The sequence below is a fragment of the Pleurodeles waltl genome, chromosome 2_2 (assembly GCF_031143425.1).
Source record: "Pleurodeles waltl isolate 20211129_DDA chromosome 2_2, aPleWal1.hap1.20221129, whole genome shotgun sequence".
Classification (NCBI taxonomy): Eukaryota; Metazoa; Chordata; class Amphibia; order Caudata; family Salamandridae; genus Pleurodeles; species Pleurodeles waltl.
The window spans coordinates 682,404,141-682,419,064 of NC_090439.1; the positions used below are offsets into that span (position 1 = coordinate 682,404,141).

General features: G+C 44.0%; 1 protein-coding gene across 4 annotated transcripts in view; it reads right to left on the reverse strand.

Moving 5' to 3' along the window:
- ASPH (aspartate beta-hydroxylase) overlaps positions 1–14,924 on the reverse strand; it is a 590,871-nt gene that overhangs the window by 79,721 nt on the left and 496,226 nt on the right. For all 4 annotated transcript variants that reach the window (XM_069220239.1, XM_069220242.1, XM_069220243.1 and 1 more), the window contains one exon: positions 12,472–12,609. In XM_069220239.1, the coding sequence (XP_069076340.1) occupies positions 12,472–12,609 (138 nt within the window). The remainder of the gene's footprint in view (positions 1–12,471; positions 12,610–14,924) is intronic.

Consider the following 14,924-nt stretch of genomic DNA (forward strand, 5'->3'; position numbering starts at 1 on the left):
ATATAATTCTTAAATATCTTTAACCACTTTTCCCATTCGATTTGTGGAGTTCCTGGTTGAGCTAAAAATACTGGTGGAGGAATAATATCTCCTCTTATGACCTCCCCTTGCTTCCTAAAACCGTGGGCGTTGTAATACGGCTACTTATTGTTCATATATTGTTTTTACACAGTAATTTACATTTGCGTACCTCCTGAATTATGGTTAACTGTAACGTTTGGTGTGCGCATCACAGTGGTTCCTGTTGCGCTTCCTCTGTGTGTCCATTTCTGTGTCCACAAGTCTTTTCTTATTTATTTCAGTGTGCCAATGATCTGGTGTACGTTGTGCACTAAATGAAGTTCACATTCATTTTTCCCAATCTGTTAAGATGGACGCCACTGCGTCGCTTTACATGCTTTTAAAAAGGAATTCAAGCTTGTTTCTTCCCAGAAATAATATTTCCCCAATCTGTTAAGATGGCCACCACTGGGTACCTTTACGTGCCTTTCAAGAAGAGTTTGAGCTTGTTTCCTTCCAGAGGACTTTGTGCTTGCTCATGCGCTCAGCTCTCTCGTGCTAGCAGTGTCCGTGCCACCCAGCAATCACGTGCAATTGGCTCCCAACTGTGAGTATGATCCCTCAGGTTCTTAAGAGGGACCTCTCCTTTATCTTTTGATTAATATGCCATCAGTGGGTCATATCCTCACTTGCCTTAGTGCCTATTTCATTATATTTGCTTGACTTCTTCATCAGTTTCCTTGTGGGTCCTCACACTGACTTTTCCTTTGGTCAATATTTGTTTCTAAGGTTGGAGCTCGTCACCAGTGTTACAAATATAAGACATCTTCCTCATGGTTGTATTCTTTATATTGATTTATTCACATACTAGTATTGACGCCTTCAGTGCCCCCTCTCCAGCCAGCTGTCAACATCCAACTGACTGTTGAGAGAACTCTACAGTATCCTAGAGCACTGAACCTTTCTGTGTCATTCAACTTTAAAGACATACATACATTACAACATATCTTCCCCCTTTACAATCAGTAAATGCATTTTTTCCTGTATCACTATAAGTACATTTTAAAGGCATACATAACATAACTTCCTCCTTTACAATAAGTAAATGCATTTTTCCCTGTACCACCATATAAGTACAACATACTTTACCAACCTTACCATATATCCACTAGTACTGACCTAATCCTAGTTCCTATACTGGTATAAAACTATATTACACATGGATTTCTATATACATGATTAAATTTACATACATAGTCTGCCAAATACTTTGGTTGCATTCTTTGTCTCACTCCTCCTGATACCCTTTCTACCCCCTCACGAGATGGGTAACTGGCACACCTGGGTCCCCAGTCCTGGTTGCATCCACTCAGAGTCTTGGTGACCTTCTTTCTTATGATGAACAGTGCTATTGACCAAAGGGTGGCACCCCAGCTCCCACCTTCATAGGCCAAATTCAGACATGTGTTTTAGTGCCTGAGCCTTTGAAATTCGAATAGTGGATGCCAGCTCCTTTGAAGAGTTCTCTCCTCTGCACAGCTCTTTGTCAGAAGAGACAGTCTGGCACAGCAGAAGTGGCTCCAATCTTCTTGACCAACAACACCGCCAAAGGGAGTAACCAGGGATCATACCTATCTTGCAGCCTCCAGTGAAATATGTCTCATAAAGGTTCAAAGGTCTAAGCCCCCTTCTCTATCAAGATTCCCTAGCACCCAGAGCCAACCTATCAGTCTATCATCTCCCTGACAATGAGACCAGGCCGCACTAACCAGTTACTCTTCCTGGAATCAAACAGGCCTTTGATGTGCAAAGAGGATGCTCTGCTCCCCTACCAGTGTGTTCCCACCCCACCCCACCCAACCCACCCCAGCAATCCACATCTCCTTCCTGGGGGCTGCAGCCCTCCACAAGCCTCTCCTGGCCCTGGCCTTAAAAAATTGGAACCCATAGGCCTCCATGTTATATGTTACACATAGGCACATACATGTATCCCAGAACACACATGCAAGTATCATGCTCTGTGACAATCCATGCAGATAAAGCGTGAGTTAAGTACATAACCGTGGAACTTTATATAAGTTGGCCCCACTCCAGTGACACAGGTAAAAGGCCTGTTCACACTACTGATTTCTACTGAACACAAAATAGGTATGATGCTTTTACTGTCCTCATGCATGCCACTTAACACCAGGTAAGGGCAGTAGTCCTCTTCCATCAGAAGGATAGCACTTGGTGTGCCCCTCTAGGTCTAACCAGACCGCATTACCACTGGACAGGCCAAGGTCATGGAGCACATGCATGATCTGTGTTTGCCCACAACAAAATATCATTAGCAGGGGTCTTGATATCCAGGCAACTGGGGCATTCAGGGCAGGGATGCACATCCATCACCATGCAGGGAACTGTTCTGTCCAAAACCCCTACTAACTACATAGGTATTTGGCTAGTCCATTACAACCCTGAGTCAATCAATAAGCCACTGTTATTTTTAAAAATTCCTGGGGATCTGCCCATATTCTGGCCAGACCAGAAAAATATATTCAAGATTTATTTGGAAGCTATGAATGGGTTCAATTTCTGCTCCAACAGAAAGAAAACATTACTAATAACTTTCTAGGGAGGGGAAACGGCGTTCAGCTATCACGAAAAAGGCATCTTTTTGCCTCCTGCCTCCTATTTTTTCTGACCTGTTGCTGTTGGCTTTTGAACTCTGAGCACTTTACCACTGCTAACCAGTGCTAAAGTGCATATGCTCTCTGTGTGAATTGTATGGTTAATTGGTTTATCCATGATTGGCATATTTGATTTACTAGTAAGTCCCTAGTAACGTGCAGTACAGGTGCCAGGGCCTGTAAATCAAATGCTACTAGTGGGCCTGCAGCACTGGTTGTGCCACCCACATAAGTAGCTCTGTAATCATGTCTCAGACCTGCCACTGCAGTGTCTGTGGGTGCAGTTTTAACTGTAAATTCGACTTGGCAAGTGTGGCAACTTGCTGGGCCTAAACCTTCCCCTTTCTTACATGCAAGGTACCCCTAAGGTAGGCCCTAGGTTGCCCCAAGGGCAGGGTGCGGTGTACGGTTAAGGTAGGACAAATAATAATGTGTTTTATATGTCCTGACAGTGAAATATTGCTAAATTCGTTTTTCACTGTTGCAAGGCCTATCCCTCTCATAGGTTAATATGGAAGCTACCTTTAAATCTGATTAAAGTGTAGATTCCTTTTGGGAGCGGATGGACATATGGAGTTTGGGGTCTCTGAGTTCACAATTTAAAAATACATCTTTTGGTAAAGTTGATTTTAAGACTGTGTGTTTGAAAATGCCACTTTAAGAAAGTGAGCATTTTCTTACTTATACCATTTCTGTGACTCTGCCAATTTGTGGATTCCCTGTCTGGGTCAGTTTGACAGTTGGGCTGGTTGCACCTCACACTAGACAGTGACGCAAAGGGAGCTGGGGGTGTAGTCTGCATATCCTGATGAGCCATCAGTGCTAGGAAGGAGGGGAGGAGTGGTCACTCACACCTAAAAGAGCTGTGCCTGCCCTCACACAATGCAGTCTCCAAACCACCTGGGGCCTGGCCTGGGAAAGGCAGGATTTCACATTCAAAAGAGACTTTACTTTGAAGTAGGCCTACTTCAAAGGAGAAATTAGGTATAAGAAGGGCACCCAAAACCACAGACTTTAGAAACACTTTTGGAAACAAGAGGAACCTCGGCCTGGAGAAGAGCGGAGGAAGAAGAGCTGCCCTGCCTGTGACTGTGCTTTGTGGAGCAATCCTGCAGTTGCTGCTTCTGCCAGAGTAAGAGGGCAAAGACTGCACTTTGTGTGCCTTCCATCGTGAGAAGAAATCTCCAAGGGCTTGATTTAGAGCTTGCCTCCTGTTGTTTGAAGTCTCAGGGACAGCAAAGACTTCTCTCTGCCAGCACCTGGAGTCTCTGGAGAGACTCACACTCTGCCCTGTGGTGCCCATCCAGTTCCTGGGACCCTGAAAGGAGAAGCTGCCAGCCTAAACACAAGGAAATCCACGCACAGAGTGCAGTGCAGGGAAAAGATCGATGCAACTCTGATCTGTGGCTGAAGAAACGACGTGCCGCCGGCTCCGTAGCTGAGAATCGGCGCTTGCAGGAAATGCGACCAAAGAATCGACACACGGAGCAGGAGAAACGATTTGCAGCATCACTGACAGAGGCTGGGAGATCACAACTCGTGCTGCGTGGTTTTCAGAACATCGTGCGGCTGGATTTCAGACTCAAGTACTGCTGGGTGTGTGAAAACAACGCAAGGCCTGCCCGGACCCGAGAGTGCTGACCAGATCGACGCATCAATCTGCTGCAGTGAGAATAAACGTCACACCTGACCTGACGAAAGGAGAAATGACTCAAGGTCTCGTGAGTGAAATCGATACATCTCAAGTCCTTTTTGATGCACTCTCGCCAGTGCAGGGTTATTTTTGACGCACCCCAGGCACATTTTCACGCTAACAGTGTTAGTGTGTGTTTAAAACTACATGAAGACTCTTTTTTATTTTTTATTGATAACTTGACTTTTGTATTGTGGATTTTTGTTGTTTTGGTCTTGTTTTGTTTAGATAAATAGTCTCTATTTTTCTAAACCTGTGTTGTGTCATTTTGTAGTGTTTTACTTAAGTTACTGTGTGTGTTGGTACAAATACTTTACACTTAGCACTCTGAAGTTAAGCCTGACTGCTCGTTCCAAGCTACCAAGGGGGTGAGTTGGGGTTAGCTGAGGGTGATTCTCCTTTACCTTGACTAGAGTGAGGGTCCTTGCTTCCACAGGGGGCAACCTGACTGCCAACCAAAGATCCCATTTCTAACACCTGGTCATTGTATATAATCGGGCACTAAAGAATGCAGACCAGCCTATGGCCAGGTGAGCAATTATTGAGGACAATTTAGGATCAGTGCCAGTATGCTATCATGAGAGAACAGCAAAAAGAACAGATGATGGATGGAATGCTGAACAATGCAAACATTCACACCCAGTCACAAAGATCTGGGTTTAATACTTTGTTTTTTTGCCTCCCACCCCACCCCAGTTTGGATCCAGCCATTTGCAAATCATCTTGACCTCTGTTCCCCCATGAGAACAGTCCAGCCTGAACTGCAATGCCGTGGCCTCCCTGGACCAGAATCAAGCACCCTGGGACTGGGTTTGGGGTATCACCCCTCATCAGCCAGGCTAGTTTGAATCCTGTGGCGCAGTGAGCGCGGGACTCACGTCTGGGCATGCCCTTCCCATTTAGGGCTACAAAAGCAAAAAGAACAGATGATGGACGGAATGCTGAACAATGCAAACATTCACACTCAGTCACAAATATCTAGTTGATTGGTTCAGCATTCCTTCCATCACTTGTATTTGTTTGCTTTTGTCACCCTAAGTGCACCAGGTATGCCCAGACGTGAGTCCCGGGCTCACTATGCCACTGGATTCAAGCTGGCCTGTCTGATGAAGGGTGATACTCTGAAACTGATACCAGGATGCTTGTTTCTGGTCCAGGAAGGACTTGGCAGTTCAGGCTGGTCTGTTCCCATGGGGAACAGGGTCAAGACTGATTTGCATATAGCTGGTCCAAAACGGGGTGGCATGGTGAGCAAAAGAACTGATGGATTAAACCCAGATCTGTGACGGGGGGTAAATGTTTGATTGGTTCTGCATCCCGTCCAATACTTGTGGTTGTTTGATTATGAGAAAACAGTACCAATAACTACAAAAAAGAGGAGGTGAAGCATGTTGAAAAGAACGGAAGACAAGTACATAGTCAAACAAGTAGAGGCAAGCAAGTGGCTTTCACCCAACCTCGAAAATGAGGGACAGAAACTGTGCTATTTTGTGGATTGACATATTGTGCGTAAAATTATTCAACTACACAGTTGACCACTTTCTAGTATAAAAAAACGTTAAGTACTCTAGAGGGAGCAAAGATGTTCGGTAAATTGAACTTACAAGCAGCATACCATCAGATCTAACTGCATGCTGAGTCACAACAAATTACTGCATTGATAACTGCTGAAGGAACAGTCCAATTTAAAGGGTTACAATTTCAGTTATTGACTACTGCCTCTATCTTTCAAAGATTAAGGCAAAGTATGTTTCAATAGGAGAAAAACTGCAGTATTTTCAAGATGATATCCTTGAATATGGAAAAGGTGAACAGGAGCACAGTGAAACATTAGGTAGAGTGCTAAGCAAAATGGACCAAGTGGTTTTTACATTAAGGATGGAAAAATATCAATTTCACCTCCAAGACGTAGAGTACTTGGCAGGGGAATTAGGCCCAAGCAAGACATGCTGCATGCCTGAACCAAAAAAAGAAGGAACAGTTACAATTGTATTTGGGATTAATAGAATACCATTCAAGAATTTAGAAAGTTGTTTAAAAAAAACAATCATGAGGATGGGGATAAGAACAAAAGATAGCCTCCCAGACCATCAAGGAAAATATTTTACAAGAAAAAATCTTAAAATCATACAATGAAATGAGGAAAAAGATACTAAAATGTGATGCCAGCAACTATGGCTTAGGCTTGATGTTGGCATAAAAAGGGGAACATAAGGACGAAATATTGGCATTTGCATCAAAAACATTGATGCCAACCAAACTAATGTATGGAACAATTAGAAGGAAACGCTAGCAGTAACTGCTCCTTTTGTAATGCACCTTTTTAATCTCCAAACAGCTCACAAAGCATTAATAAAAGCAGTAGAATCAGGATGTGTAGACAAAGTGGCACCAAGATCAGAAAGGATACCGCCCAGAAGGCAAAAATAGTTCTACAAAATAGTGGAAGTATTTGAGTGGAAGACCGACTGGCAGACTGCCTGTTCTGCAAGGCAGATGCAATGGAAAAAGGGGAAGAATAAGAAGTGGAGTACTAAACAATTGTAACTTGCATACAAAAACTAAGAAAAAAAGAAAACCTGTCTAAAAAGGACTGGCTAGAAGAATTACAGAGAGGCAAATCCATTCATGTAGTGATAGAGTTGCCTAGACATGGTTGGAAAGCAGACAAAAGTACTCAACAATCACTGCGATTTTACTGGAAAGCAAGAGGAATTATCACTAGAAAAGAGGTTTATATTCAGAATAGAATAACTAGTAACACCAACAAACATGCACACCAGGTTAAATTATATACCACATTAAGGGAGCTTGGGAGGAGCAATGACATAACTTAGGCTGAAAAATGACTGCTAGTGGACAGGAATAAACAAGGCAGAAGTGGAATGGACTAACCATTGCTGAGTGTGTAACCAGAGTCAAAAAAGGCTCATTATGCGTGAAGCACTCTGCTGTTGTAGTAGGATGGGAGAAGGTATGGCAGATGTCAAATATAGACATTATGGGACTGTTAGAAATGGGGTCTCTAGTTGGCAGTCGGTTTGCACCCTGTCCAAGTAGGGACCCTCACTCTAGTTAGGATAAGGGAGATACCCGCTTAGATAACCCCTGCTCACCCCCTTGGTAGCTTGGCACGAGCAGTCAGGCTTATCTCAGAAGCAATGTGTAAAGCATTTGCACATAACACACAGTAATAAGTGAAAACACTGCAAAAGGGCACCACACCAGTTTTAGAAACATAGCCAATTTTTATCTATATAAAACAAGACCAAATATGATAAGAATCCAACATACAGTAAGAAAAATATGAATTATGCAAGATTTACTCAAAACTACAGTTCCTTGAAGTCGATAGCTCCACCTGGGGCTATCACTGTGTCGTGATCAACAAAACCAACAGTTCAGGCCGGCCGCGGCATTGCAGGCCAGCTACGGTGTCGGGAAGACCCGCAAACAGTACCTTGGATTTGCAGGGCGTCATGATCCTCGCGCTGAGCTCCGGAAGGCGGCATCACTGACGTTGCGGTGTCGGGTCCGGAGTTGGTGCAGGAGTCGTCGGGCCCTTGAGGTCACACGCGTTGCAGATCGAACTCCAGGCTGATGAAGTCAGGTGCGACGGCATGGATGGCGTCGGGGCTGCGGTGCGAAGTGGGACGATGCGACGTGCGGTGCCCACAGGTCACAGTGCAGGCAGCCGCTCAGTGACAGCGTCCAGCGGCATCAGTGAAACCAGGGCTGCGGTGTGAAGCGGGGAGGTGCGACGTGCAGTGTCCACAGGTCACGGTGCAGGCAGCGTCGTCGTCGTTGCTGAAGCGCTGTCGTCGGTAGGCCCAAGCCAGCGGTGCGGGACGGGACGGTGCTTTGTGACCCTCACGAGCGGTGTCCACAGACCACGCTGCAGGCAGGATGCCTGGTGACGACACAGGAGTCGATGCTGCTGGCGTCAGGGGACCGGGGCTGCAGGACGGGACGGTGCTTCGTGTAGCCCACGAGCGGTTTCCACAGGCCACGGTGCTGGCAGGGCGTCGGTGTCAGCAGGAGCGTCGTTGTCGGGGATGCCCAGGCTGCGGTGTGAGCAGGCGATGCTGGAGTGCGGGACCCACAGGTCGCGGTGCAAGCAGCGGCTTAGTGAAGCCGTCCGATGACGGCGTCGGGGAGACGAGGGTCGCAGGGCGAAGCAGGGCAATGCGACTCTGTGTGGCATCGGCAGGTCACGGTGCAGGCCAGCGGCGTCGTTGGCGCCATCGCAGTGCTTTCTCCTCTTGAATAGCACAAAACACACAGTTCTCAGTGCTGCAGGTCAAAGAACCAGACGTCTTTGGTGTCCCTGAGACTTCCAACAGGAGGCAAGCTCTACTCCAAGCCCTTGGAGAATTTTTTCAAGCAGGACACACAGCAAAGTTCACCCTTTGCACTCTTTTCAGGCAGAAGCAGCAACTGCAGGCCAGTTCAAAGCAACACAGCAAAGGAATAGTACTCTTCCTTCAGCTCTTCTCCTGTGCAGAGGTTCGTTTTGGGTCTTCTTCTTATACCCTGTTCTGCCTTTGAAGTTGGCAAACTTCAAAGCAAAATCTCAAGTGTTTGCAAGATCCTTCCTTGTCCAGGCCAGTCCCCAGACACTCACCAGGGGGTCGGAGACGGCATTGTGTGAAGGCAGGCACAGTCCTTTCAGGTGTGAGTGACCACTCCTCCCCTTCCCTCCAGCAAAGATGGCTAATCAAGATATGCAGGCTACACCCCAGTCCCCTTTGTGCCACTGTCTAGAGGAGAGGTGTGAACAGCCCAACTGTCAAACTGACCCAGACAGACAATACACAAACAGGCAAAGTCACAGAATAGTATAAGCAAGAAAATGCCTACTTTCTAAAAGTGGCATTTTCAAACAGACAATTTAAAAACCAACTTCACTAAAAGATGTATTTTTAAACTGTGAGTTCAGAAACCCTAAAGTACTCCTTTTTATCTACTCTCAAAGGGAATCTGCGCTTTTAGGATATTTAAAGGCCGCCCCCATGTTAACCTATGAGAGAGATGGGCCTTGCACAGTGAAAAACGAATTTGGCAGTATTTCACTGTTAGGACATATAAAACACACTAGTATATGTCCTACCATAAACATACACTGCACCCTGCCCATCGGGCTACCTAGGGCCTAACTTAGGGGTTCCTTACATGTAGTAAAAGGGAAGTTTGAGGCCTGGCAAGTGGGTACACTTGCCAAGTCGAATTGGCAGTTTAAAACTGCCCACACAGACACTGCAGTTGCAGGTCTGAGCCATGTTTACAGGGCTACTAATGTGTGGCACAACCAGTGCTGCAAGCCCAGTAGTAGAATTTGATTTACAGGCCCTGGGCACCTCTAGTGCACTTTACTAGTAAATCAAATATACCAGTCATGGATAAACCAATCAACAGTACACTTTCTATAGGGAGCACTTGCACTTTAGCACTGATTAGCAGTGGTAAAGTGCGCAGACAATAAACCAGCAAAAACAGAGCTAAAAAAATAGGAGGAAGAAGGGAAAAAGTTTGGGGATAACCCTGCAAAAAGGGCCATTTCCAACAGGGACCAATGCATGCCCTGCCACGTGATATAAGCTATGCATGTGTTACGGTAGATTATAAAATCAAATACATGACAGTAGGTTACAATATTAAATGGATGGAAATAAAATTTTACAGGAAACAGCATGTACAATAGCATTTTTAGAAGAAATATTTAGAGGGAAGTGTGCCACAGGATACCATCACAGACAACAGAATACAATTTACGTCACACCAAATGAAGGAATAGTTGAAAATATAACAACATAAACACAGAGAAACAACACCTTATTATCCCCTAACCAACAGAATGGTGGAAAGAAAGAACCACGTGGTAAAAGAAAACATCTAGATGGTTATCTGAAGTAACATGTGTGCAAGAAAAGACATGTTATGGACTCAATACACTACAATCTAATGGCACTCTCCAAACTCATGAGCAACACGAGCCACACAACTGTGAAGTGAAGTGACGTGCCTAAACCATGTAATCTGCTTTATTCAAGTTTAATACAGTTAAGTTACTTTACTCCATCATCCAGAGCTTTTCTCTACAACTATTCAATGCATATCGGCGCACAGCTGCTTCCCCTCCGCGGTCTTGTTTTTCCACTCCCTCAATTATTCACTTTAATCGTAATATCTAATGCGACGCCTGGATTATTCACATTTTAAGATCCCTCAACACTGCAGATAGCTTAATCCCTATTGAGCCCTCTTAAACTCATCCACTTTACATTAAAACAAGCACGGCCAGCGTCTACAAGCACAAATTAAAATCTACACACAGCCAAAAGACAAGAAATTAATGTCAAAGGTAAATAAGCAGATGCCGTAGAGACAATTAACGTGGGTACATTTGTCATTAAAGAGAGTCAGGAATGAACACCTTATTAAAAAACGATTACATCTGCTGTAACTGCCAAACTGATGTTTCAGTAACATTGCAAGCATTTCCATTAACACGCGATGTGGAGTCAGAGCTGACAGATTGAACATTAGTACCCATGAAATGAAGGTTAGAGCATTATCGTTTTATTTATTTACTTTCCACCTTCAATAACCACGGAAGGCTGTTGACTTATTTTTTTGGTTCGGATTTTCATTAAGCATTTTTTAAACATACTGCTTGCAATAAACATGCAGTGCACTTTGGGTAAGTACCTTTCAATCATTATCTTTCTTTGCCCTGCTTCTTATAGCCATTCCGAGCCTTCGTAAACCCCATTTTACCTCAGCGAGGGAGAGAATTCATCGCTTACCTCGCGCTAGTAACAGTTGGATGTATCCATCCACCTCCACTTGAGTGCTTGCATTGAACTACATGAGGAACTACTTTACCACTGTAGTCCTCTCTGTCTGCGCCTACAGCCTCACTACAGTGTGTTTCGCTCTATTGAACTAATGCTGAACACCTATACTTAACCATACAGTATAGGTTACCTAGCACAGATAGTATTATACTTCAGGTATATTTTGTCAATAATATTCAACAATGGAGCAGTATTTCTTGTACTGTATTGTAATATTTATAGAGCACTTAATACCCTCCAAGTAAGGCACTAAAAAGCTTGCCTACACGAGTAGCACACACTACACCTTTTTGGATGTGTGGTTGGAAGAATGTTGTTTTTGCTATGATCCTGTGTGGGAAGTGTTTCCATGTTGCGTGTGAGCCCCACTGAGGTGCGGTTATCGTGTTATGTGACGCAGCGCTTAGCAGTATGATGGATGAACAAATGTGAGAGAGGCACATTTTTTAAGGTTTTCAAGAAGCTGGCAGCGTTGAGGAAGCTCTGCATGTCCCTTTATGGTATTTCTTATGTTCACAGTCCACTTAACTGGTTAATGCACGGGGTGGTCCATTCTGAGATACTTTGTTCAAAATTTATGGTCCTGAGCAGGAGAAATGGCAGAGAGATCTGCTGGGGTGGACTAAATTCTCTTATAACAGAGTAGGTGGGTAGCACTATGAAGCATGTGCACATCAGACACAGCATCTGGGGGAAGTGTAACATGCAAATAGAGTTGGGGTTCTGTGGCTCTGCGACAGCTTTGCGTCTGGTCAGCCCACGCATCACACACTCTGGAGCAGCGTGTGTTAATGTACCATGCTTGTTATTCATGCATTGTGGATGGCAAATTGCCATGTTGTGTAATACCCCTCAGTTGGAAGCAGCTTTCCATCATTCCGCTGAAAGGTCACCAGCTCATTACCGAAACGTCAATGTGATGAACGTCAGCAGCCAACAAAAGGATGAACTCTTGAGTAACACACGACAGCATTTATTGTCTTTGTTTGACTTTGTGTTCCCTGATTGTAATTGCGATAGTGATGTTGTCATGCCTCTACCACCAATCGTTACTTTTCACTTCATCTTTGTCATGGGATGCCTATCTTTAGCATCACTCTGCATATACAAGTTAATTATCAGAAACACCTAAAATTATTTACCTGCACGTGTTAATATTCTGGTGCTACGATCTGCATTTAAGAATTCTTCAGTAAAAGATTCCTCGTGAATATCTCTGAGATACAATTCTGGTCAGAGAGGAGCTTACCTTTATTAAGTCGACGTATCCCGTTTCCCGTGACGTCCACCAGGGCTGAGCTTTCAGTCCATTAACGTTGTAAAGGGAGCGCTGCCACACCGATGCAAAGTGGCCTCTCTTGTGGCCAGCTTCGTACCACTTGTACGCCTGCAAGATAGGAGTTTGGAAAACGTGAAAGGCTGCAACGTCGCCGGGGTCATTCTATTCTGGTAGCGATGTATCTTCTGGTGGATTGGGAGGCCAAATGAGCAGAAATAAACTATCCCTCAGGAAGAGTAGTATGATGAAAGAATCTTTCAACAACAACATTATTACTCAGTGATAACTGTGCGGGGAATATCACGGGTAAAACAATCAGTTGATGCTCTGTTCATGAATGGATTCCATGGAATCTGTGTGTTACACTATAGTATTGCCATGAGAGCACAGACAGTTAAATAACACATATAAACACAGTTGAAGTACAGTTATGGTTACAAATTGAAACCGAAGAACATCTGCACTTAAATTCCCAAGTTATGGTTATCTCGGCAATCCATATCTTGCAAAACAGCCATGCAAACTAAAATTGCACATCAGATACAAGGTTGATGACCTAATCGTTGAAGTAACTGATGCATTTACAAAGGTCATAACTGATCCATCAGGTTACATTACATATTACAGTACCATTAGCACTATAAATGAGACTGCTATGAATGCAGTATTATTTGATGTCATACTTTCAGGTGATGTTATTTACTGGTATAAATACTGTGAGGCTTGAGCATTGAATTTGGTGTGCCACTTATGTTTTGCATCCTTGTTTTGTGAGTTATGGATTGCACAGCTAAAACATAAATTCCGGATTTCAGTTATTTTTGTTGGTTTTAATTCCTAAGAACTGTACTTTATGTTTTAAGTGAATTGCAGTTTGGTAAACATGTTAAGGTTTCATAAAACACCCTAAACCATTGTTTCACTTCAACTAATTTTTTCAGCGAATTTCCTTTTTTATGATATGCCATATTCAACTTCTATGAAAGTGTGCTCTAACCGCTTTGGAAGCACCTTTGGCGGTGTACCGCAAGGACTGGTCTTCAGCCAGGCCTACCCACAGATCATGAAATACACAAAATGTGATGGGAAGAATGCTTGCAATTTGTCTAACCACTGGCAGTCGCCTGGGGTAGCATCCCAACCCATCATTCTTTTCCTCACCATGCCACCTCAGTTTGAGCACAGCCTTATGCACAACGCCTTGATACTGCTCCTCACAGAAACAATCTAGCTTGAACTGCCAAGTCAGGTCCTTCCTGAACCTGAACACAAGCAACCCAGGACTGAGTTTGCCCTAGTTATGGGCTGATCAGCTGGGTAAAGCTTGGTTCAAAGGCACAGATAAGCCAACCCACACTGTGCATGACATTGCCCACACAGTCTGGCCATCAGCTAGACCCGTTCTGCTGCAAATGGCCACCCAGCTGAAGGCCTTTGATTGCAGGCAGTGGTGCTAGACTTTGCAGCCTGGCCTACAGCCTTTCTCTGTGTCTAACCTGCCAATGGTGGCCATTCTTGTTGCAGTGTGGGTTGGATGTAAGGCATGGTCTTAGACATGGCGCCCAACCTCCACTCATGCAAAAAACCCACTGCACACAGCCATGTGTGCAGCGGTAAGGTGCCATTTCTTCCCTAAAGGAGGATCCAGATCCTCACCCACGATTCCTGAGACCACCAGGAGGATCCGGGAGGTCAAGGATCTGCAAATTCAGTCATGGATCCACAAATCTCCAAAAATCTTACTTTTACTTTTTTGTGCATGCTTGGAGTGTTCTTTGTTATCCCCCTACCAATCCATGGATTCACAAATTTCCAATGGACAACAAGAAAAAAAGATCATTGGTCCAATAGTACTCCTTTATTATTTTTAAATAGATTCACAGATCCTCCATAGGTTTGTGAATCTAAGTAGTATTAACATAATAATGGTTCAGATATCGCTCCCTTTTTAATCCGTTTTAGTCCATCCACCACATTTTTGTAATGCTTATTTGTTTAAAACTCCTGAACAGATTTATTACCAAATCAAGGATATGCATTCTATGAGTAAAAGTCTACGTCCATGCCAAATTTGGTGAAACTTCCTTCAGTGTTTTTGACTGCAACAGACAGAAAGGATTCCACTGGAAGTTAAAATGGTAAAGTCACTTTAATATCTTCCTTCTTTATAACCCTCACGCCCAGCCCCTTTAATTAATTCACACAAAATTTGCCATACCGAAGACAAATTGGATAAAACGTTATTGTAAAGTTGGAGCAAGTTTGCCAAAAGGCAACAAAGTTATTATGAAAACAAAAAGTGTTTTCAATGCAAATTCTAACATAGTAATAACAAGAGAATTGCTACCACTGTGCAAAGTTTCCCTTCCAAGGAAAATTGGTAATTTAACATGATTTACTTAGCCATTGCACTGAGGAACAGA